At 46.8% G+C, this 25,167-nt stretch overlaps 1 protein-coding gene and 2 non-coding genes across 3 annotated transcripts in view; all 3 read left to right on the top strand.

The window, feature by feature from the left end:
- LOC110518573 (WD repeat-containing protein 88-like) overlaps positions 1–16,080 on the top strand; it is a 31,140-nt gene extending 15,060 nt beyond the window's left edge. Inside the window, exons 7-11 of the mRNA XM_036964322.1 lie at positions 4,055–4,239; positions 12,511–12,593; positions 12,881–12,949; positions 14,430–14,528; positions 15,368–16,080. Of these exons, the coding sequence (XP_036820217.1) occupies positions 4,055–4,239; positions 12,511–12,593; positions 12,881–12,949; positions 14,430–14,528; positions 15,368–15,556 (625 nt within the window). The 3' untranslated portion in view covers positions 15,557–16,080. The remainder of the gene's footprint in view (positions 1–4,054; positions 4,240–12,510; positions 12,594–12,880; positions 12,950–14,429; positions 14,529–15,367) is intronic.
- Positions 16,081–23,855: 7,775 nt separating this feature from the next.
- trnat-agu lies at positions 23,856–23,929 on the top strand. The gene has a single exon. It is a non-coding gene; the product is annotated as a tRNA-Thr (tRNA).
- Positions 23,930–24,905: 976 nt separating this feature from the next.
- trnat-agu lies at positions 24,906–24,979 on the top strand. The gene has a single exon. It is a non-coding gene; the product is annotated as a tRNA-Thr (tRNA).
- Positions 24,980–25,167: the final 188 nt, after the last annotated feature.

The raw sequence follows: 25,167 nt of genomic DNA on the forward strand, positions 1-25,167 counted from the left end.
AACTCACTGGTCTCGTTTTAAAGACACGTGATTGACTGTATTATTGACTGGCGCAGAGTAAAATTAAATTAGAATCTAACCTGGCATCATGAAATGTAGACCCAGTAGCTAGACAGACTTGGCATCATGAAATGTAGACCCAGTAGCTAGACAGACTGTTGTAACACTCTAACTTGGCATCATGAAATGTAGACCCAGTAGCTAGACAGACTTGGCATCATGAAATGTAGACCCAGTAGCTAGACAGACTTGGCATCATGAAATGTAGACCCAGTAGCTAGAGACAGACTGTTGTAACACTCTAACCTGGCATCATGAAATGTAGACCCAGTAGCTAGAGACAGACTGTTGTAACACTCTAACTTGGCATCATGAAATGTAGACCCAGTAGCTAGACAGACTTGGCATCATGAAATGTAGACCCAGTAGCTAGACAGACTTGGCATCATGAAATGTAGACCCAGTAGCTAGAGACAGACTGTTGTAACACTCTAACCTGGCATCATGAAATGTAGACCCAGTAGCTAGAGACAGACTGTTGTAACACTCTAACCTGGCATCATGAAATGTAGACCCAGTAGCTAGAGACAGACTGTTGTAACACTCTAACTTGGCATCATGAAATGTAGACCCAGTAGCTAGACAGACTTGGCATCATGACATGTAGACCCAGTAGCTAGAGACAGACTGTTGTAACACTCTAACCTGGCATCATGAAATGTAGACCCAGTAGCTAGACAGACTTGGCATCATGAAATGTAGACCCAGTAGCTAGAGACAGACTGTTGTAACACTCTAACCTGGCATCATGAAATGTAGACCCAGTAGCTAGAGACAGACTGTTGTAACACTCTAACCTGGCATCATGAAATGTAGACCCAGTAGCTAGAGACAGACTGTTGTAACACTCTAACCTGGCATCATGAAATGTAGACCCAGTAGCTAGAGACAGACTGTTGTAACACTCTAACTTGGCATCATGAAATGTAGACCCAGTAGCTAGACAGACTTGGCATCATGAAATGTAGACCCAGTAGCTAGACAGACTTGGCATCATGAAATGTAGACCCAGTAGCTAGAGACAGACTGTTGTAACACTCTAGCCTGGCATCATGAAATGTAGACCCAGTAGCTAGAGACAGACTGTTGTAACACTCTAACCTGGCATCATGAAATGTAGACCCAGTAGCTAGACAGACTTGGCATCATGAAATGTAGACCCAGTAGCTAGACAGACTTGGCATCATGAAATGTAGACCCAGTAGCTAGAGACAGACTGTTGTAACACTCTAACTTGGCATCATGAAATGTAGACCCAGTAGCTAGAGACAGACTGTTGTAACACTCTAACTTGGCATCATGAAATGTAGACCCAGTAGCTAGACAGACTTGGCATCATGAAATGTAGACCCAGTAGCTAGACAGACTTGGCATCATGAAATGTAGACCCAGTAGCTAGAGACAGACTGTTGTAACACTCTAACCTGGCATCATGAAATGTAGACCCAGTAGCTAGAGACAGACTGTTGTAACACTCTAACCTGCCATCATGAAATGTAGACCCAGTAGCTAGAGACAGACTGTTGTAACACTCTAACCTGGCATCATGAAATGTAGACCCAGTAGCTAGAGACAGACTGTTGTAACACTCTAGCCTGGCATCATGAAATGTAGACCCAGTAGCTAGAGACAGACTGTTGTAACACTCTAGCCTGGCATCATGAAATGTAGACCCAGTAGCTAGAGACAGACTGTTGTAACACTCTAACCTGGCATCATGAAATGTAGACCCAGTAGCTAGAGACAGACTGTTGTAACACTCTAACCTGGCATCATGAAATGTAGACCCAGTAGCTAGAGACAGACTGTTGTAACACTCTAACTTGGCATCATGAAATGTAGACCCAGTAGCTAGAGACAGACTGTATGTCAGATCTAGGACACCTTGTGTTTTACACAGTCATCTGATACGCCTGGGTTTGAACCTTCAAACTGTCCTCTTAAAATACAGGATCAAATATCGCTGTGTCCTCGTGATAGCACTAAACACAGGACTCTCATTATAACACATGCTCTGTAGTACAGTGAACTAAAATATAGCCTGGCATTATGTCAGAGAGATTGATGTAGTACAGTGAACTAAAATATAGCCTGGCATTATGTCAGAGAGATTGATGTAGTACAGTGAACTAAAATATAGCCTGGCATTATGTCAGAGAGATTGATGTAGTACAGTGAACTAAAATATAGCCTGGCATTATGTCAGAGAGATTGATGTAATACAGTGAACTAAAATATAGCCTGGCATTATGTCAGAGAGATTGATGCAGTACAATGAACTAAATATAGCCTGGCATTATGTCAGAGAGATTGATGCCTTACTGTAGAGTGGTGGATATTTTAATTAACACAGAGACCTAACTCTGTCCCGTGTTGACCTGTGAGGTTGGTTGATATGTTATTGATCCCCTATGACAGTAGTAAGACCTAACTCTGTCCCGTGTTGACCTGTGAGGTTGGCTGATATGTTATTGATCCCCTATGACAGCAGTAAGACCTAACTCTGTCCCGTGTTGACCTGTGAGGCTGGTTGATATGTTATTGATCTCCTATGACAGCAGTGAGACCTAACTCTGTCCCCGTGTTGACCTGTGAGGCTGGTTGATATGTTATTGATCCCCTATGACAGCAGTAAGACCTAACTCTGTCCCGTGTTGACCTGTGAGGCTGGTTGATATGTTATTGATCCCCTATGACAGCAGTGAGACCTAACTCTGTCCCCGTGTTGACCTGTGAGGCTGGTCGATATGTTATTGATCCCCTATGACAGCAGTAAGACCTAACTCTGTCCCCGTGTTGACCTGTGAGGCTGGTTGATATGTTATTGATCCCCTATGACAGCAGTGAGACCTAACTCTGTCCCCGTGTTGACCTGTGAGGCTGGTTGATATGTTATTGATCCCCTATGACAGCAGTAAGACCTAACTCTGTCCCCGTGTTGACCTGTGAGGCTGGTTGATATGTTATTGATCCCCTATGACAGCAGTAAGACCTAACTCTGTCCCGTGTTGACCTGTGAGGCTGGTTGATATGTTATTGATCCCCTATGACAGCAGTAAGACCTAACTCTGTCCCCGTGTTGACCTGTGAGGCTGGTTGATATGTTATTGATCCCCTATGACAGCAGTAAGACCTAACTCTGTCCCCGTGTTGACCTGTGAGGCTGGTTGATATGTTATTGATCCCCTATGACAGCAGTGAGACCTAACTCTGTCCAGTGTTGACCTGTGAGGCTGGTTGATATGTTATTGATCCCCTATGACAGTAGTAAGACCTAACTCTGTCCCGTGTTGACCTGTGAGGCTGGTTGATATGTTATTGATCCCCTATGACAGTAGTAAGACCTAACTCTGTCCCGTGTTGACCTGTGAGGCTGGTTGATATGTTATTGATCCCCTATGACAGTAGTAAGACCTAACTCTGTCCCGTGTTGACCTGTGAGGCTGGTTGATATGTTATTGATCCCCTATGACAGCAGTAAGACCTAACTCTGTCCCGTGTTGACCTGTGAGGCTGGTTGATATGTTATTGATCCCCTATGACAGCAGTAAGACCTAACTCTGTCCCGTGTTGACCTGTGAGGCTGGTTGATATGTTATTGATCCCCTATGACAGCAGTAAGACCTAACTCTGTCCCGTGTTGACCTGTGAGGCTGGTTGATATGTTATTGATCCCCTATGACAGCAGTAAGACCTAACTCTGTCCCGTGTGGACCTGTGAGGCTGGTTGATATGTTATTGATCCCCTATGACAGCAGTAAGACCTAACTCTGTCCCGTGTGGACCTGTGAGGCTGGTTGATATCCTTCACCATGGGTTGCTTTGCTTGTTATCTTATAACCTGAGTAATAACATTTCAAACTAATTAGTGTTAGTCAAGGTCACGTTGAGGCTGTCGTAACCAAGCCTCCAGAGCTTGTGGGGGGGGGAACCCAATATTTCCAGTATGCATTATGAAAATACACATTGTTGTTCTATCCTGTCCCAAACACAGCACCCACACCAACGTCATCTCGAACTGCTGTTTCACTGCTAACGGACGCTACTTGTGCACTGCATCATGGGACAAGACTCTGCAGCTGTGGGACGTCCAGACAGGAACATTCCGTTCCCACGGTGGCCTGACCCTTAGCAAGGGACACGACGGGTCCGTCAGCTCCTGCACCTTCTCTGTGGACGGTAGGGTAGACATATCAGTCTTCTCTGTGGACGGTAGGGTAGACATATCAGTCTTCTCCTCCATGGACGGTAGGGTAGACATATCAGTCTTCTCTGTGGATGGTAGGGTAGACATATCAGTCTTCTCTGTGGACGGTAGGGTAGACATTAGGTCTTCTCTGTGGATGGTAGGGTAGACATATCAGTCTTCTCTGTGGACGGTAGGGTAGACATATCAGTCTTCTTCTCTGTGGACGGTAGGGTAGACATATCAGTCTTCTCTGTGGACGGTAGGGTAGACATATCAGTCTTCTCTGTGGATGGTAGGGTAGACATATCAGTCTTCTCTGTGGACGGTAGGGTAGACATATCAGTCTTCTTCTCTGTGGACGGTAGGGTAGACATATCAGTCTTCTTCTCTGTGGACGGTAGGGTAGACATATCAGTCTTCTCTGTGGACGGTAGGGTAGACATATCAGTCTTCTCTGTGGATGGTAGGGTAGACATATAAGTCTTCTCTGTGGACGGTAGGGTAGACATATCAGTATTCTTCTCTGTGGACGGTAGGGTAGACATATCAGTTTTCTCTGTGGACGGTAGGGTAGACATATCAGTCTTCTCTGTGGACGGTAGGGTAGACATATCAGTCTTCTCTGTGGACGGTAGGGTAGACATATCAGTCTTCTCTGTGGACGGTAGGGTAGACATATCAGTCTTCTCTGTGGACGGTAGGATAGACATATCAGTCTTCTCTGTGGATGGTAGGGTAGACATATCAGTCTTCTCTGTGGATGGTAGGGTAGACATATCAGTCTTCTCTGTGGACGGTAGGGTAGACATATCAGTCTTCTCTGTGGATGGTAGGGTAGACATATCAGTCTTCTCTGTGGATGGTAGGGTAGACATATCAGTCTTCTCTGTTGGCGGTAGGGTAGACATATCAGTCTTCTCTGTGGATGGTAGGGTAGACATATCAGTCTTCTCTGTGGACGGTAGGGTAGACATGTCAGTCTTCTCTGTGGATGGTAGGGGAGACATATCAGTCTTCTCTGTGAATGGTAGGGTAGACATATCAGTCTTCTCTGTGTACGGTAGGGTAGACATATTAGTCTTCTCTGTGGATGGTAGGGTAGACATATCAGTCTTCTCTGTGGATGGTAGGGTAGACATATCAGTCAACTTCTCCATGGACGGTAGAGTAGACATATCAGTCTTCTCTGTGGATGGTAGGGTAGACATATCAGTCTTCTCTGTGGATGGTAGGGTAGACATATCAGTCTTCTCTGTGGACGGTAGGGTAGACATATCAGTCTTCTCTGTGGACGGTAGGGTAGACATATCAGTCTTCTCTGTGGACGGTAGGGTAGACATATCAGTCTTCTCTGTGGACGGTAGGGTAGACATATCAGTCTTCTCTGTGGACGGTAGGGTAGACATATCAGTCTTCTCTGTGGATGGTAGGGTAGCCATATCAGTCTTCTCTGTGGGCGGTAGGGTAGACATATCAGGCTTCTCTGTGGACGGTAGGGTAGACATATCAGTCTTCTCTGTGGATGGTAGGGTAGACATATCAGTCTTCTCTGTGGACGGTAGGGTAGACATGTCAGTCTTCTCTGTGGACGGTAGGGTAGACATATCAGTCTTCTCTGTGGATGGTAGGGTAGACATATCAGTCTTCTCTGTGGACGGTAGGGTAGACATATCAGTATTCTTCTCTGTGGACGGTAGGGTAGACATATCAGTTTTCTCTGTGGACGGTAGGGTAGACATATCAGTCTTCTCTGTGGACGGTAGGGTAGACATATCAGTCTTCTCTGTGGACGGTAGGGTAGACATATCAGTCTTCTCTGTGGACGGTAGGGTAGACATATCAGTCTTCTCTGTGGACGGTAGGATAGACATATCAGTCTTCTCTGTGGATGGTAGGGTAGACATATCAGTCTTCTCTGTGGATGGTAGGGTAGACATATCAGTCTTCTCTGTGGACGGTAGGGTAGACATATCAGTCTTCTTCTCTGTGGACGGTAGGGTAGACATATCAGTCTTCTTCTCTGTGGACGGTAGGGTAGACATATCAGTCTTCTCTGTGGACGGTAGGGTAGACATATCAGTCTTCTCTGTGGATGGTAGGGTAGACATATCAGTCTTCTCCATGGACGGTAGGGTAGACATATCAGTCTTCTTCTCTGTGGACGGTAGGGTAGACATATCAGTCTTCTCTGTGGATGGTAGGGTAGACATATCAGTCTTCTCTGTGGACGGTAGGGTAGACATTATGTCTTCTCTGTGGATGGTAGGGTAGACATATCAGTCTTCTCTGTGGACGGTAGGGTAGACATATCAGTCTTCTTCTCTGTGGACGGTAGGGTAGACATATCAGTCTTCTCTGTGGACGGTAGGGTAGACATATCAGTCTTCTCTGTGGATGGTAGGGTAGACATATCAGTCTTCTCTGTGGACGGTAGGGTAGACATATCAGTCTTCTTCTCTGTGGACGGTAGGGTAGACATATCAGTCTTCTTCTCTGTGGACGGTAGGGTAGACATATCAGTCTTCTCTGTGGACGGTAGGGTAGACATATCAGTCTTCTCTGTGGATGGTAGGGTAGACACAACAGTCCTCTGCCTCTAATACCACAGACTGACTGTAGTTCTCTGTTGTTGTCCAGGGTCAGTCCTCTACCTCTAACACCACAGACTGACTGTAGTTCTCTGTTGTTGTCCAGGGTCAGTCCTCTGCCTCTAATACCACAGACTGACTGTAGTTCTCTGTTGTTGTCCAGGGTCAGTCCTCTGCCTCTAATACCACAGACTGACTGTAGTTCTCTGTTGTTGTCCAGGGTCAGTCCTCTGCCTCTAATACCACTACTGACAGACTGACTGTAGTTCTCTGTTGTTGTCCAGGGTCAGTCCTCTGCCTCTAATACCACAGACTCACTGTAGTTCTCTGTTGTTGTCCAGGGTCAGTCCTCTGCCTCTAATACCACAGACTGACTGTAGTTCTCTGTTGTTGTCCAGGGTCAGTCCTCTGCCTCTAATACTACTACTGACAGACTGACTGTAGTTCTCTGTTGTTGTCCAGGGTCAGTCCTCTGCCTCTAATACTACTACTGACAGACTGGCTGTAGTTCTCTGTTGTTGTCCAGGGTCAGTCCTCTGCCTCTAATACCACAGACTGACTGTAGTTCTCTGTTGTTGTCCAGGGTCAGTCCTTGTGTCGGGGGCGTATGACAGACTGACTGTAGTTCTCTGTTGTTGTCCAGGGTCAGTCCTCTACCTCTAACACCACAGACTGACTGTAGTTCTCTGTTGTTGTCCAGGGTCAGTCCTCTGCCTCTAATACCACAGACTGACTGTAGTTCTCTGTTGTTGTCCAGGGTCAGTCCTCTACCTCTAACACCACAGACTGACTGTAGTTCTCTGTTGTTGTCCAGGGTCAGTCCTCTGCCTCTAATACCACAGACTGACTGTAGTTCTCTGTTGTTGTCCAGGGTCAGTCCTCTGCCTCTAATACCACTACTGACAGACTGAATGTAGTTCTCTGTTGTTGTCCAGGGTCAGTCCCTGTGTCGGGGGCGTATGACAGACTGACTGTAGTCCTCTGTTGTTGTCCAGGGTCAGTCCTTGTGTCGGGGGCGTATGACAGACTGACTGTAGTTCTCTGTTGTTGTCCAGGGTCAGTCCCTGTGTCGGGGGCGTATGACAGACTGACTGTAGTCCTCTGTTGTTGTCCAGGGTCAGTCCCTGTGTCGGGGGCGTATGACAGACTGACTGTAGTTCTCTGTTGTTGTCCAGGGTCAGTCCCTGTGTCGGGGGCGTATGACAGACTGACTGTAGTCCTCTGTTGTTGTCCAGGGTCAGTCCCTGTGTCGGGGGCGTATGACAGACTGACTGTAGTTCTCTGTTGTTGTCCAGGGTCAGTCCTTTCATCTCTGACTACTACTGACAGACTGACTGTAGTTCTCTGTTGTTGTCCAGGGTCAGTCCTTGTGTCGGGGGCGTATGACAGACTGACTGTAGTCCTCTGTTGTTGTCCAGGGTCAGTCCTTGTGTCGGGGGCGTATGACAGACTGACTGTAGTTGTCTGTTGTTGTCCAGGGTCAGTCCCTGTGTCGGGGGCGTATGACAGACTGACTGTAGTCCTCTGTTGTTGTCCAGGGCAGGTCCTTGTGTCGGGGGCGTATGACAGACTGACTGTAGTTCTCTGTTGTTGTCCAGGGTCAGTCCTTGTGTCGGGGGCGTATGACAGACTGACTGTAGTCCTCTGTTGTTGTCCAGGGTCAGTCCCTGTGTCGGGGGCGTATGACAGACTGACTGTAGTTCTCTGTTGTTGTCCAGGGTCAGTCCCTGTGTCGGGGGCGTATGACAGACTGACTGTAGTTGTCTGTTGTTGTCCAGGGTCAGTCCTTGTGTCGGGGGCGTATGACAGACTGACTGTAGTTCTCTGTTGTTGTCCAGGGTCAGTCCTTGTGTCGGGGGCGTATGACAGACTGACTGTAGTTGTCTGTTGTTGTCCAGGGTCAGTCCTTGTGTCGGGGGCGTATGACAGACTGACTGTAGTCCTCTGTTGTTGTCCAGGGTCAGTCCTTGTGTCGGGGGCGTATGACAGACTGACTGTAGTCGTCTGTTGTTGTCCAGGGTCAGTCCTTGTGTCGGGGGCGTATGACAGACTGACTGTAGTTCTCTGTTGTTGTCCAGGGTCAGTCCCTGTGTCGGGGGCGTATGACAGACTGACTGTAGTTGTCTGTTGTTGTCCAGGGTCAGTCCTTGTGTCGGGGGCGTATGACAGACTGACTGTAGTTCTCTGTTGTTGTCCAGGGTCAGTCCCTGTGTCGGGGGCGTATGACAGACTGACTGTAGTTGTCTGTTGTTGTCCAGGGTCAGTCCTTGTGTCGGGGGCGTATGACAGACTGACTGTAGTTCTCTGTTGTTGTCCAGGGTCAGTCCCTGTGTCGGGGGCGTATGACAGACTGACTGTAGTTCTCTGTTGTTGTCCAGGGTCAGTCCCTGTGTCGGGGGCGTATGACAGACTGACTGTAGTTCTCTGTTGTTGTCCAGGGTCAGTCCCTGTGTCGGGGGCGTATGACAGACTGACTGTAGTTGTCTGTTGTTGTCCAGGGTCAGTCCCTGTGTCGGGGGCGTATGACAGACTGACTGTAGTCCTCTGTTGTTGTCCAGGGTCAGTCCTTGTGTCGGGGGCGTATGACAGACTGACTGTAGTTGTCTGTTGTTGTCCAGGGTCAGTCCCTGTGTCGGGGGCGTATGACAGACTGACTGTAGTTCTCTGTTGTTGTCCAGGGTCAGTCCCTGTGTCGGGGGCGTATGACAGACTGACTGTAGTTGTCTGTTGTTGTCCAGGGTCAGTCCCTGTGTCGGGGGCGTATGACAGACTGACTGTAGTCCTCTGTTGTTGTCCAGGGCAGGTCCTTGTGTCGGGGGCGTATGACAGACTGACTGTAGTTCTCTGTTGTTGTCCAGGGTCAGTCCTTGTGTCGGGGGCGTATGACAGACTGACTGTAGTCCTCTGTTGTTGTCCAGGGTCAGTCCCTGTGTCGGGGGCGTATGACAGACTGACTGTAGTTCTCTGTTGTTGTCCAGGGTCAGTCCCTGTGTCGGGGGCGTATGACAGACTGACTGTAGTTGTCTGTTGTTGTCCAGGGTCAGTCCTCTGCCTCTAATACCACAGACTGACTGTAGTTCTCTGTTGTTGTCCAGGGTCAGTCCTCTGCCTCTAATACCACTACTGACAGACTGACTGTAGTTCTCTGTTGTTGTCCAGGGTCAGTCCTCTGCCTCTAATACCACAGACTCACTGTAGTTCTCTGTTGTTGTCCAGGGTCAGTCCTCTGCCTCTAATACCACAGACTGACTGTAGTTCTCTGTTGTTGTCCAGGGTCAGTCCTCTGCCTCTAATACTACTACTGACAGACTGACTGTAGTTCTCTGTTGTTGTCCAGGGTCAGTCCTCTGCCTCTAATACTACTACTGACAGACTGGCTGTAGTTCTCTGTTGTTGTCCAGGGTCAGTCCTCTGCCTCTAATACCACAGACTGACTGTAGTTCTCTGTTGTTGTCCAGGGTCAGTCCTTGTGTCGGGGGCGTATGACAGACTGACTGTAGTTCTCTGTTGTTGTCCAGGGTCAGTCCTCTACCTCTAACACCACAGACTGACTGTAGTTCTCTGTTGTTGTCCAGGGTCAGTCCTCTGCCTCTAATACCACAGACTGACTGTAGTTCTCTGTTGTTGTCCAGGGTCAGTCCTCTACCTCTAACACCACAGACTGACTGTAGTTCTCTGTTGTTGTCCAGGGTCAGTCCTCTGCCTCTAATACCACAGACTGACTGTAGTTCTCTGTTGTTGTCCAGGGTCAGTCCTCTGCCTCTAATACCACTACTGACAGACTGAATGTAGTTCTCTGTTGTTGTCCAGGGTCAGTCCCTGTGTCGGGGGCGTATGACAGACTGACTGTAGTCCTCTGTTGTTGTCCAGGGTCAGTCCTTGTGTCGGGGGCGTATGACAGACTGACTGTAGTTCTCTGTTGTTGTCCAGGGTCAGTCCCTGTGTCGGGGGCGTATGACAGACTGACTGTAGTCCTCTGTTGTTGTCCAGGGTCAGTCCCTGTGTCGGGGGCGTATGACAGACTGACTGTAGTTCTCTGTTGTTGTCCAGGGTCAGTCCCTGTGTCGGGGGCGTATGACAGACTGACTGTAGTCCTCTGTTGTTGTCCAGGGTCAGTCCCTGTGTCGGGGGCGTATGACAGACTGACTGTAGTTCTCTGTTGTTGTCCAGGGTCAGTCCTTTCATCTCTGACTACTACTGACAGACTGACTGTAGTTCTCTGTTGTTGTCCAGGGTCAGTCCTTGTGTCGGGGGCGTATGACAGACTGACTGTAGTCCTCTGTTGTTGTCCAGGGTCAGTCCTTGTGTCGGGGGCGTATGACAGACTGACTGTAGTTGTCTGTTGTTGTCCAGGGTCAGTCCCTGTGTCGGGGGCGTATGACAGACTGACTGTAGTCCTCTGTTGTTGTCCAGGGCAGGTCCTTGTGTCGGGGGCGTATGACAGACTGACTGTAGTTCTCTGTTGTTGTCCAGGGTCAGTCCTTGTGTCGGGGGCGTATGACAGACTGACTGTAGTCCTCTGTTGTTGTCCAGGGTCAGTCCCTGTGTCGGGGGCGTATGACAGACTGACTGTAGTTCTCTGTTGTTGTCCAGGGTCAGTCCCTGTGTCGGGGGCGTATGACAGACTGACTGTAGTTGTCTGTTGTTGTCCAGGGTCAGTCCTTGTGTCGGGGGCGTATGACAGACTGACTGTAGTTCTCTGTTGTTGTCCAGGGTCAGTCCTTGTGTCGGGGGCGTATGACAGACTGACTGTAGTTGTCTGTTGTTGTCCAGGGTCAGTCCTTGTGTCGGGGGCGTATGACAGACTGACTGTAGTCCTCTGTTGTTGTCCAGGGTCAGTCCTTGTGTCGGGGGCGTATGACAGACTGACTGTAGTCGTCTGTTGTTGTCCAGGGTCAGTCCTTGTGTCGGGGGCGTATGACAGACTGACTGTAGTTCTCTGTTGTTGTCCAGGGTCAGTCCCTGTGTCGGGGGCGTATGACAGACTGACTGTAGTTGTCTGTTGTTGTCCAGGGTCAGTCCTTGTGTCGGGGGCGTATGACAGACTGACTGTAGTTCTCTGTTGTTGTCCAGGGTCAGTCCCTGTGTCGGGGGCGTATGACAGACTGACTGTAGTTGTCTGTTGTTGTCCAGGGTCAGTCCTTGTGTCGGGGGCGTATGACAGACTGACTGTAGTTCTCTGTTGTTGTCCAGGGTCAGTCCCTGTGTCGGGGGCGTATGACAGACTGACTGTAGTTCTCTGTTGTTGTCCAGGGTCAGTCCCTGTGTCGGGGGCGTATGACAGACTGACTGTAGTTCTCTGTTGTTGTCCAGGGTCAGTCCCTGTGTCGGGGGCGTATGACAGACTGACTGTAGTTGTCTGTTGTTGTCCAGGGTCAGTCCCTGTGTCGGGGGCGTATGACAGACTGACTGTAGTCCTCTGTTGTTGTCCAGGGTCAGTCCTTGTGTCGGGGGCGTATGACAGACTGACTGTAGTTGTCTGTTGTTGTCCAGGGTCAGTCCCTGTGTCGGGGGCGTATGACAGACTGACTGTAGTTCTCTGTTGTTGTCCAGGGTCAGTCCCTGTGTCGGGGGCGTATGACAGACTGACTGTAGTTGTCTGTTGTTGTCCAGGGTCAGTCCCTGTGTCGGGGGCGTATGACAGACTGACTGTAGTTGTCTGTTGTTGTCCAGGGTCAGTCCTTGTGTCGGGGGCATATGATAGAACAGTGGCTGTGTGGAACATGGAGACCCTCTGCAAGACCCTGGAGTTGAAGGTAGCTTCATGCTCTAATGTGTGTGTGTGTGTGTGTGTGTGTGTGTGTGTGTGTGTGTGCTTGCGTGTGTGTGTGTGTGTGCTTGCGTGTGTGTGTGTGTGCTTGCGTGTGTGTGTGTGTGTGTGTGTGTGTGTGTGTGTGTGTGTGTGTGTGTGTGTGTGTGTGTGTGTGTGTGTGTGTGTGTGTGTGTGTGTGTGTGTGTTTTTCAAACAGGTGTGTGCGTGTGTGTGTGTGTTTTTCAAACAGGTGTGTGTGTGTGCCCTCGTGTGTGTTTTTGCTAACCCTAGGGACATGCGGATTGGGTGACAGATGTGGCAATCAGTGCTGACAAAAAATGGGTGGCCTCAGCTTCCAAGGTACAAACACACACCTCAATGTCATGTTCTATGTCATGTCCTATCCCTGTAGGTCACAGTGAACACATACCTCAATGTCATGTCCTATCCCTGTAGGTCACAGTAAACACACACCTCAATGTCATGTCCTATGTCATGTCCTATCCCTGTAGGTCACAGTGAACACACACCTCAATGTCATGTCCTATGTCATGTCCTATCCCTGTAGGTCACAGTAAACACATACCTCAGTGTCATGTCCTATCCCTGTAGGTCACAGTAAACACACACCTCAATGTCATGTCCTATCCCTGTAGGTCACAGTAAATACATACCTCAATGTCATGTCCTATCCCTGTAGGTCACAGTAAACACACACCTCAGTGTCATGTCCTATCCCTGTAGGTCACAGTAAACACATAACTCAATGTCATGTCCTATGTCATGTCCTATCCCTGTAGGTCACAGTAAACACACACCTCAGTGTCATGTCCTATCCCTGTAGGTCACAGTAAACACACACCTCAATGTCATGTCCTATGTCATGTCCTATCCCTGTAGGTCACAGTAAATACATACCTCAATGTCATGTCCTATCCCTGTAGGTCACAGTAAACACACACCTCAGTGTCAAGTCCTATCCCTGTAGGTCACAGTAAACACACACCTCAATGTCATGTCCTATGTCATGTCCTATCCCTGTAGGTCACAGTAAATACATACCTCAATGTCATGTCCTATCCCTGTAGGTCACAGTAAACACACACCTCAGTGTCATGTCCTATCCCTGTAGGTCACAGTAAACACACACCTCAATGTCATGTCCTATGTCATGTCCTATCCCTGTAGGTCACAGTGAACACACACCTCAATGTCATGTCCTATGTCATGTCCTATCCCTGTAGGTCACAGTAAACACACACCTCAATGTCATGTCCTATGTCATGTCCTATCCCTGTAGGTCACAGTAAACACACACCTCAATGTCATGTCCTATCCCTGTAGGTCACAGTATATATACACATCAATGTCATGTCCTATGTCATGTCCTATCCCTGTAGGTCACAGTAAATATACACCTCAATGTCATGTCCTATGTCATGTCCTATCCCTGTAGGTCACAGTAAACACACACCTCAATGTCATGTCCTATCCCTGTAGGTCACAGTAAATATACACCTCAATGTCATGTCCTATGTCATGTCCTATCCCTGTAGGTCACAGTAAATATACACCTCAATGTCATGTCCTATGTCATGTCCTATCCCTGTAGGTCACAGTAAACACACACCTCAATGTCATGTCCTATCCCTGTAGGTCACAGTAAATATACACCTCAATGTCATGTCCTATGTCATGTCCTATCCCTGTAGGTCACAGTAAATATACACCTCAATGTCATGTCCTATGTCATGTCCTATCCCTGTAGGTCACAGAATATGTCCCTTTTGTTACCATACCATTTTGCATTATCATAAATATTGCTGTGTGTGTTTTGAAGGACACCACTGTCAGGTTGTGGAATATAGAACACTCTGAAGAGATACCGGCCGTTATTGAGACCAGGAAGGCTCAGGGAATGGGCTATCATATCCTCCAGGTTGGTAATTGTACCACACACTGCTACCTTGTATGTAAAGTGAGACCTGATCCTAGATCACCACTCCTACCCTGAGACCTGATCCTAGACCTGATCCTAGATCACCACTCCTACCCTGAGACCTGATCCTAGATCACCACCTCTACCCTGAGACCTGATCCTAGATCACCACTCCTACCCGGAGACCTGATCCTAGATCACCACTCCTACCCTGAGACCTGATCCTAGACCTGATCCTAGATCACCACTCCTACCCTGAGACCTGATCCTAGATCACCACTCCTACCCTGAGACCTGATCCTAGATCACCACCTCTACCCTGAGACCTGATCCTAGACAACCACTCCTACCCTGAGACCTGATCCTAGACCTGATCCTAGATCACCACTCCTACCCTGAGACCTGATCCTAGATCACCACTCCTACCCTGAGACCTGATCCTAGATCACCACTCCTACCCTGAGACCTGATCCTAGATCACCACTCCTACTCGGAGACCTGATCCTAGATCACCACTCCTACCCTGAGACCTGATCCTAGATCACCACTCCTACCCGGAGACCTGATCCTAGATCACCACTCCTACCCTGAGCCCTGATCCTAGACAACCACTCCTACCCTGAGACCTGATCCTAGACCTGCTCCTAGATCACCACTCCTACTCTGAGACCTGATCCTAGACCTGATCCTAGATCACCACTCCTACCCAGAGACCTGATCCTAGACCTGATCCTAGACCTGATCCTAGACCACCACTCCTACTCTGAGATGCTTTGTGAATAAAAAATATGATTTTTGTGACACTGTTTTGGTGAACCTAATCCAGTCTTGTCTTTCAGTGTGAGGAGTGTGGAAAGGCTTTCTCCATTTCTCGACTGGAGAACTCCGACTTGGTCACAAAGTGTGTGTTCTGCCGATTGAAGACGGAAACCAGATCCTGTCTTCAACCTCCTCCTCTGTTGTCTAGTGTTCTGCCGATTGAAGACGGAAACCAGATCCCATCTTCAACCTCCTCCTCTGTTGTCTAGTGTTCTGCCGATTGAAGACAGAAACCAGATCCCATCTTCAACCTCCTCCTCCTGTTGTCTAGTGTTCTGCCGATTGAAGACAGAAACCAGATCCCATCTTCAACCTCCTCCTCCTGTTGTCTAGTGTTCTGCCGATTGAAGACAGAAACCAGATCCCATCTTCAACCTCCTCCTCCTGTTGTCTAGTGTTCTGCCGATTGAAGACGGAAACCAGATCCCATCTTCAACCTCCTCCTCTGTTGTCTAGTGTTCTGCCGATTGAAGACGGAAACCAGATCCCATCTTCAACCTCCTCCTCTGTTGTCTAGTGTTCTGCCGATTGAAGACGGAAACCAGATCCCATCTTTAACCTCCTCCTCTGTTGTCTAGTGTTCTGCCGATTGAAGACAGAAACCAGATCCCATCTTCAACCTCCTCCTCTGTTGTCTAGTGTTCAGAACAGAGATTACTAACCTTCTAGACATCAGAACAGAGATCACTAACCTTCTAGACATCAGAACAGCGATCACTAACCTTCTAGACATCAGAACAGCCATCACTAACCTTCTAGACATCAGAACAGCGATCACTAACCTTCTAGACATCAGAACAGCCATCACTAACCTTCTAGACATCAGAACAGCAATCACTAACCTTCTAGACATCAGAACAGCGATCACTAACCTTCTAGACATCAGAACAGCGAACACTAACCTTCTAGACATCAGAACAGCGATCACTAACCTTCTAGACATCAGAACAGCGATCACTAACCTTCTAGACATCAGAACAGCGATCACTAACCTTCTAGACATCAGAACAGCGATCACTAACCTTCTAGACATCAGAACAGCAATCACTAACCTTCTAGGCATCAGAACAGCAATCACTAACCTTCTAGACATCAGAACAGAGATCACTAACCTTCTAGACATCAGAACAGCGATCACTAACCTTCTAGACATCAGAACAGCGATCACTAACCTTCTAGACATCAGAACAGCGATCACTAACCTTCTAGACATCAGAACAGCCATCACTAACCTTCTAGACATCAGAACAGCGATCACTAACCTTCTAGACATCAGAACAGCGATCACTAACCTTCTAGACATCAGAACAGCGAACACTAACATTCTAGACATCAGAACAGCGATCACTAACCTTCTAGACATCAGAACAGCGATCACTAACCTTCTAGACATCAGAACAGCGATCACTAACCTTCTAGACATCAGAACAGCGATCACTAACCTTCTAGACATCAGAACAGCGAACACTAACCTTCTAGACATCAGAACAGCGATCACTAACCTTCTAGACATCAGAACAGCGATCACTAACCTTCTAGACATCAGAACAGCGATCACTAACCTTCTAGACATCAGAACAGCGATCACTAACCTTCTAGACATCAGAACAGCGATCACTAACCTTGTAGACATCAGAACAGCGATCACTAACCTTCTAGACATCAGAACAGCAATCACTAACCTTCTAGACATCAGAACAGCGATCACTAACCTTCTAGACATCAGAACAGCGATCACTAACCTTCTAGACATCAGAACAGCCATCACTAACCTTCTAGACATCAGAACAGCCATCACTAACCTTGTTTTGGTTGAAGATTTCTACTTCACCAGTTGGCAGCTGGTGATGTACTGTTCATTCCATACCAGGCTCTAATCCCCGGGACTCCAAAGAGGAAGAGACGGCGCAAACGAGTCAATAAACCACCGCTCTCAAGTGGCGCAGCGGTCTAAGGTACTACAGACCCTGGTTCGATTCCAGGCTATATCACAGCGATCTAAGGCACTACATTTCAGTGCTAGAGGCGTCACTACAGACCCTGGTTCGATTCCAGGCTGTATCACAGCGGTCTAAGGCACTGCATCTCAGTGCTAGAGGCATCACTACAGACCCAGGTTCGATTCCAGGCTGTATCACATCAGTCTAAGGCACTGCATCTCAGTGCTAGAGGCATCACTACAGACCCTGGTTCGATTACAGGCTGTATCACAACCGGCCGTGATTGGGAGTCCCATAGGGCGGTGCACAATTGGCCCAGCGTCATCCAGGTTAGGGTTTTGCCGGAGTAGGCCGTCATTGTAAATAACAATTTGTTCTTAACTGACTTGCCTAGTTTAAATAAAGGTTACATTTTAAAATATACCCTCAGTTCTATTGGTAAACGTACAATCACTGGAGAATAAACTGGATGAGCTCTGCTGGAGACTATCCTATCAACGGGACCTGAAGAACTGGGATATCCTGTTTCACGGAGTCGTGGCTGAACTATGACATTAATAATATACATCTGGCTGGTTTTTCTGTGTGAAGACCGTACGGCAGCTTTGGGTAAGGTTAAAGGGGAAGGTGTCTCTTATGTTAACAACAGCTGGTGCGCCATCTCTAGTGTTAAGGAAGTCTCTAGGTTTTTCTGTGTGAAGACCGTACGGCAGCTTTGGGTAAGGTGAAAGGGGAAGGTGTCTCTTATGTTAACAACGGCTGGTGCACCATCTCTAATGTTAAGGAAGTCTCTAGGTTTTTCTGTGTGAAGACCGTACGGCAGCTTTGGGTAAGGTTAAAGGGAAAGGTGTCTCTTATGTTAACAACGGCTGGTGCACCATCTCTAATGTTAAGGAAGTCTCTAGGTTTTTCTGTGTGAAGACCGTACGGCAGCTTTGGGTAAGGTTAAAGGGGAAGGTGTCTCTTATGTTAACAACAGCTGGTGCACCATCTCTAGTGTTAAGGAAGTCTCTAGGTTTTTCTGTGTGAAGACCGTACGGCAGCTTTGGGTAAGGTTAAAGGGGAAGGTGTCTCTTATGTTAACAACGGCTGGTGCTCCATCTCTAGTGTTAAGGAAGTCTCTAGGTTTTTCTGTGTGAAGACCGTACGGCAGCTTTGGGTAAGGTTAAAGGGGAAGGTGTCTCTTATGTTAACAACAGCTGGTGCACCATCTCTAATGTTAAGGAAGTCTCTAGGTTTTTCTGTGTGAAGACCGTACGGCAGCTTTGGGCAAGGTTAAAGGGGAAGGTGTCTTTTATGTTAACAACGGCTGGTGCTCCATCTCTAATGTTAAGGAAGTCTCTAGGTTTTTCTGTGTGAAGACCGTACGGCAGCTTTGGGTAAGGTTAAAGGGGAAGGTGTCTCTTATGTTAACAACAGCTGGTGCTCCATCTCTAGTGTTAAGGAAGTCTCTAGGTTTTTCTGTGTGAAGACCGTACGGCAGCTTTGGGTAAGGTTAAAGGGGAAGGTGTCTCTTATGTTAACAACAGCTGGTGCTCCATCTCTAGTGTTAAGGAAGTCTCTAGGTTTTTCTGTGTGAAGACCGTACGGCAGCTTTGGGTAAGGTTAAAGGGGAAGGTGTCTCTTATGTTAACAACGGCTGGTGCTCCATCTCTAATGTTAAGGAAGTCTCTAGGTTTTTCTGTGTGAAGACCGTACGGCAGCTTTGGGTAAGGTTAAAGGGGAAGGTGTCTCTTATGTTAACAACGGCTGGTGCTCCATCTCTAGTGTTTAGGAAGTCTCTAGGTTTTTCTGTGTGAAGACCGTACGGCAGCTTTGGGTAAGGTTAAAGGGGAAGGTGTCTCTTATGTTAACAACGGCTGGTGCTCCATCTCTAGTGTTTAGGAAGTCTCTAGGTTTTTCTATGTGAAGACCGTACGGCAGCTTTGGGTAAGGTTAAAGGGGAAGGTGTCTCTTATGTTAACAACAGCTGGTGCTCCATCTCTAGTGTTAAGGAAGTCTCTAGGTTTTTCTGTGTGAAGACCGTACGGCAGCTTTGGGTAAGGTTAAAGGGGAAGGTGTCTCTTATGTTAACAACAGCTGGTGCTCCATCTCTAGTGTTAAGGAAGTCTCTAGGTTTTTCTGTGTGAAGACCGTACGGCAGCTTTGGGTAAGGTTAAAGGGGAAGGTGTCTCTTATGTTAACAACAGCTGGTGCTCCATCTCTAGTGTTAAGGAAGTCTCTAGGTTTTTCTGTGTGAAGACCGTACGGCAGCTTTGGGTAAGGTTAAAGGGGAAGGTGTCTCTTATGTTAACAACGGCTGGTGCTCCATCTCTAATGTTAAGGAAGTCTCTAGGTTTTTCTGTGTGAAGACCGTACGGCAGCTTTGGGTAAGGTTAAAGGGGAAGGTGTCTCTTATGTTAACAACAGCTGGTGCTCCATCTCTAGTGTTAAGGAAGTCTCTAGGTTTTTCTGTGTGAAGACCGTACGGCAGCTTTGGGTAAGGTTAAAGGGGAAGGTGTCTCTTATGTTAACAACGGCTGGTGCTCCATCTCTAGTGTTAAGGAAGTCTCTAGGTTTTTCTGTGTGAAGACCGTACGGCAGCTTTGGGTAAGGTTAAAGGGGAAGGTGTCTCTTATGTTAACAACAGCTGGTGCTCCATCTCTAGTGTTAAGGAAGTCTCTAGGTTTTCCTCTCCAGAGTTAAAGAGTATCTCATGCACGATAAGCTGCAGACCATACTGTTTATTAAAAACAAAAAAAAAGTACGATTTAAGAAGTAAACATCGGTCTGAAGCCGAAAAAGAAAGGAAATTCACATGAGCACCAAAATGCCTACTCCACCCACGCTCTACCAAGGTTTAACAGCACCACAATGCCTACTCCACCCATGCTCTACCAAGGTTTTACAACACCACAATGCCTACTCCACCCATGCTCTACCAAGGTTTAACAGCACCACAATGCCTACTCCACCCACACTCTACCAAGGTTTAACAGCACCACAATGCCTACTCCACCCATGCTCTACCAAGGCTTTACAGCACCACAATGCCTACTCCACCCATGCTCTACCAAGGTTTAACAGCACCACAATGCCTACTCCACCCATGCTCTACCAAGGTTTTACAGCACCACAATGCCTACTCCACCCATGCTCTACCAAGGTTTTACAGCACCACAATGCCTACTCCACCCATGCTCTACCAAGGTTTTACAGCCCCACAATGCCTACTCCACCCATGCTCTACCAAGGTTTTACAGCACCACAATGCCTACTCCACCCATGCTCTACCAAGGTTTTACAGCACCACAATGCCTACTCCACCCATGCTCTACCAAGGTTTTACAGCACCACAATGCCTACTCCACCCATGCTCTACCAAGGTTTTACAGCACCACAGGTGGTGGTGTGTTTTATGTCAGTAGGTACTCAACATAACAGGTGGTGTGTTTTATGTCAGTAGGTACTCAACATAACAGGTGTGTTTATGTCAGTAGGTACTCAACATAACAGGTGTGTTTTATGTCAGTAGGTACTCAACATAACAGGTGTGTTTTATGTCCGTAGGTACTCAACATAACAGGTGTGTTTTATGTCAGTAGGTACTCAACATAACAGGTGTGTTTTATGTCAGTAGGTACTCAACATAACAGGTGTGTTTTATGTCAGTAGGTACTCAACATAACAGGTGTGTTTTATGTCAGTAGGTACTCAACATAACAGGTGTGTTTTATGTCAGTAGGTACTCAACATAACAGGTGTGTTTTATGTCAGTAGGTACTCAACATAACAGGTGTGTTTTATGTCCGTAGGTACTCAACATAACAGGTGTGTTTTATGTCAGTAGGTACTCAACATAACAGGTGTGTTTTATGTCAGTAGGTACTCAACATAACAGGTGTGTTTTATGTCAGTAGGTACTCAACATAACAGGGGGTGGTGTGTTTTACTGTGGGGCAAAAAAGTATTTAGTCAGCCACCAATTGTGCAAGTTCTCCCACTTAAAAAGATGAGAGAGGCCTGTCATTTTCATCATAGATACACTTCAACTATGACAGACAAAATGAGAAAAAAAATCCAGAAAATCACATTGTAGGATTTTTAATGAATTTATTTGCAAATTATGGTGGAAAATAAGTATTTGGTCACCTACAAACAGGCAAGATTTCTGGCTCTCACAGACCTGTAACTTCTTCTTTAAGAGGCTCCTCTGTCCTCCACTCGTTACCTGTATTAATGGCACCTGTTTGAACTTGTTATCAGTATAAAAGACACCTGTCCACAACCTCAAACAGTCACACTCCAAACTCCACTATGGCCAAGACCAAAGAGCTGTCAAAGGACACCAGAAACAAAATTGTAGACCTGCACCAGACTGGGAAGACGGAATCTGCAATAGGTAAGCAGCTTGGTTTGAAGAAATCAACTGTGGGAGCAATTATTAGGAAATGGAAGACATACAAGACCACTGATAATCTCCCTCGATCTGGGGCTCCACGCAAGATCTCACCCCGTGGGGTCAAAATGATCACAAGAACGGTGAGCAAAAATCCCAGAACCACACGGGGGGACCTAGTGAATGACCTGCTGTTAATATAGGGGTAGAACACTGCTGTTAATATAGGGGCTGGCCAAGCAGATCCACTGGTAGAACCCTGCTATTAATATAGGGGTAGAACCCTGCTGTTAATATAAGGGTTGAACCCTGCTGTTAATATAGGGGCTGGCCCAGCAGATCCACTGGTAGAACCCTGGCTACGAGGTCCACTGGTAGAACCCTGCTGTTAATATAGGGGTAGAACCCTGCTGTTAATATAGGGACTGGCCCAGCAGGACCACTGGTAGAACCCTGCTGTTAATATAGGGGTAGAACCCTGCTGTTAATATAGGGACTGGCAAAGCAGGCCCACTGGTAGAACCCTGCTGTTAATATAGGGGTAGAACCATGATGTTAATATAGGGGCTGGCCCAGCAGGTCCACTGGTAGAACCCTGCTGTTAATAAAGGGGTAGAACCCTGCTGTTAATATAGGGGCTGGCCCAGTAGGTCCACTGGTAGAACCCTGCTGTTAATATAGGGGTAGAACCCTGCTGTTAATATAGGGGCTGGCCCAGCAGATCCAATGGTAGAACCCTGCTGTTAATATAGGGGTAGAACCCTGCTGTTAATATAGGGGCTGGCCCAGCAGGTCCACTGGTAGAACCCTGATGTTAATATAGGGGTAGAACCCTGCTGTTAATATAGGGGCTGGCCCAGCAGGTCCACTGGTAGAACCCTGCTGTTAATATAGGGGTAGAACCCTGCTGTTAATATAGGGGCTGGCCCAGCAGATCCACTGGTAGAACCCTGCTGTTAATATAGGGGTAGAACCCTGCTGTTAATATAGGGGCTGGCCCAGCAGATCCACTGGTAGAACCCTGCTGTTAATATAGGGGCTGGCCCAGCAGGTCCACTGGTAGAACCCTGATGTTAATATAGGGGTAGAACCCTGCTGTTAATATAGGGGCTGGCCCAGCAGGTCCACTGGTAGAACCCTGCTGTTAATATAGGGGTAGAACCCTGCTGTTAATATAGGGGCTGGCCCAGCAGATCCACTGGTAGAACCCTGCTGTTAATATAGGGGTAGAACCCTGCTGTTAATATAGGGGCTGGCCCAGCAGATCCACTGGTAGAACCCTGCTGTTAATATAGGGGTAGAACCCTGCTGTTAATATAAGGGCTGGCCCAGCAGATCCACTGGTAGAACCCTGATGTTAATATAGGGGTAGAACCCTGCTGTTAATATAGGGGCTGGCCCAGCAGATCCACTGGTAGAACCCTGCTGTTAATATAGGGGTAGAACCCTGCTGTTAATATAGGGGTAGAACCCTGCTGTTAATATAGGGGCTGGCCCAGCAGATCCACTGGTAGAACCCTGCTGTTAATATAGGGGCTGGCCCAGCAGATCCACTGGTAGAACCCTGCTATTAATATAGGGGTAGAACCCTGCTGTTAATATAGGGGTAGAACCCTGCTGTTAATATAGGGGCTGGCCCAGCAGATCCACTGGTAGAACCCTAGGCAATAACTTAACCTTGGTAACGTTCGCAGATTGCATTATATTTTAGATTTTTAGTGGTAATTAAATTTAATTTATTTAGAATTTATCATAATTAATTTCCTATAAATGGTTTAACCTGCTCCGTGTTTTCTGGAGTCAAAGTGAAAGAGGAAGAGCCCGCGCTGCGGCAGCACGACACCCCAGATCAGTGTGTATTTAATTAGATTTCTTCCTCAGCATTGTTGGGAAGGGCCGTAAAGCATTTCACTGTTACTCACCTGTGTGTTTACGAAGCATGACACAAGTACATGTTGATTTGACACACAGGTTGAGTCTGGGGCGACGACGTTATGACCGAACACCATTGTCCGAGCTTGTAAATGTTTGAAATGTAAACTATGGGATCAATAATCGCTTAATTTATGTTCTGCAATGAAGCTCACTTGAGTAATTAATTAAATACACAACACCGTATAAAATGTAAATTACAAAGCTTGAGATATACATGATGGAAATATAAAGCCTTTTTTCACGGGCACATTCACCGGCGCCGTGGCTTAGTTGGTTAAAGCGCCTGTCTAGTAAACAGGAGATCCTGAGTTCGAATCTCAGCGGAGCCTTTTGTGAACATTATTATTTTGAAGTCCAGGCACCACTTGCTTAAATTACATTTTTGCATCTACCTATTTTGGAATTTGTTGGTATTTTGGTCAATTGATATTAGTATTTTCTAAAAGTAAACATGAAAATGTCAATTTTTTTTATTTTCCCATACTACCATCATCCACATTTATAAACCACTTTAAAATGGAAATACACCAATAGGTAACTACATACAATTAATTACACATAATGTAAAAGCCCATTTCATAGAGAATGTTTCAAACTGAACTATCTATAGTAACTTACTCTGAATAGGTGGTGATTGGGCCTAAATAGCCGTTTGGTAGTCTAAATTCAGTGTACTTTTCTTCAACATTCATTTCCCAATAGTCAGACTCCCTTATATCTTCCCACAAGCCAACACAGACTCGCCCTTAGTGTTTCTCATCTTCAGAACCATCTGCATTCACCACGTTGTGTGGTTATACTTAGATATATTCTCCAGACTTGCCCAGAGGGAATTGTTGATAGGTTGTTAATTTTTTTAATTCTAAATAACATTTTCGTTGGTAAAATGCGCCAAAAATGCATTTTAACGTTACATGACTAGTATTTTACAGACATACATATATATATATAAAAAAATGAAGTATTTATCCGCTCTGCTCTGGACAAGTCCGGTCCTGGAGTGTCTTAAAATGAAACTAACATGTTTAGTCTGACTTCATCCAGTTTCCAGAAACATTTATTTGCGTGATATGCAAATATTGCATATTTAACGTTATATCGCCTCATTTGCATATTTTAATCAAACATTTCAGAAAAGTTGTAATACGAAAAAGTATTATGTTTGTGTCAATATTCAACTGGTAAAACCTGATTGTGATATGATGAAGGGGGTAAAAACGACCTATGGAGAGGATGGTACCTATCCTGTTTCACATTTTACCAGCAGTAAAGACATTTACCCTTTTATTTCCTTCACGACTCGGCGGCGCTGTGGCTTAGTTGGTTAAAGCGCCTGTCTAGTAAACAGGAGATCCTGAGTTCGAATCTCAGCAGTGCCTTTTTGTTTGTTTCTGTTAAATTAAGGACTCTTCTCGAGGAGCTCCAAGCTTTGACAACGGTGACGACAAGGATACGTCCCTGCCTTCCGGCAATCCAACCATAATGATATGTTGTAGAAAATTACATCGGGCCAGCATTTTAGCAACAAATTAATATGAATTTAAGTTAAACAAGGGCGAATACAATA

Source organism: Oncorhynchus mykiss, chromosome 26 (genome assembly GCF_013265735.2).
Source record: "Oncorhynchus mykiss isolate Arlee chromosome 26, USDA_OmykA_1.1, whole genome shotgun sequence".
NCBI lineage: Eukaryota > Metazoa > Chordata > Actinopteri > Salmoniformes > Salmonidae > Oncorhynchus > Oncorhynchus mykiss.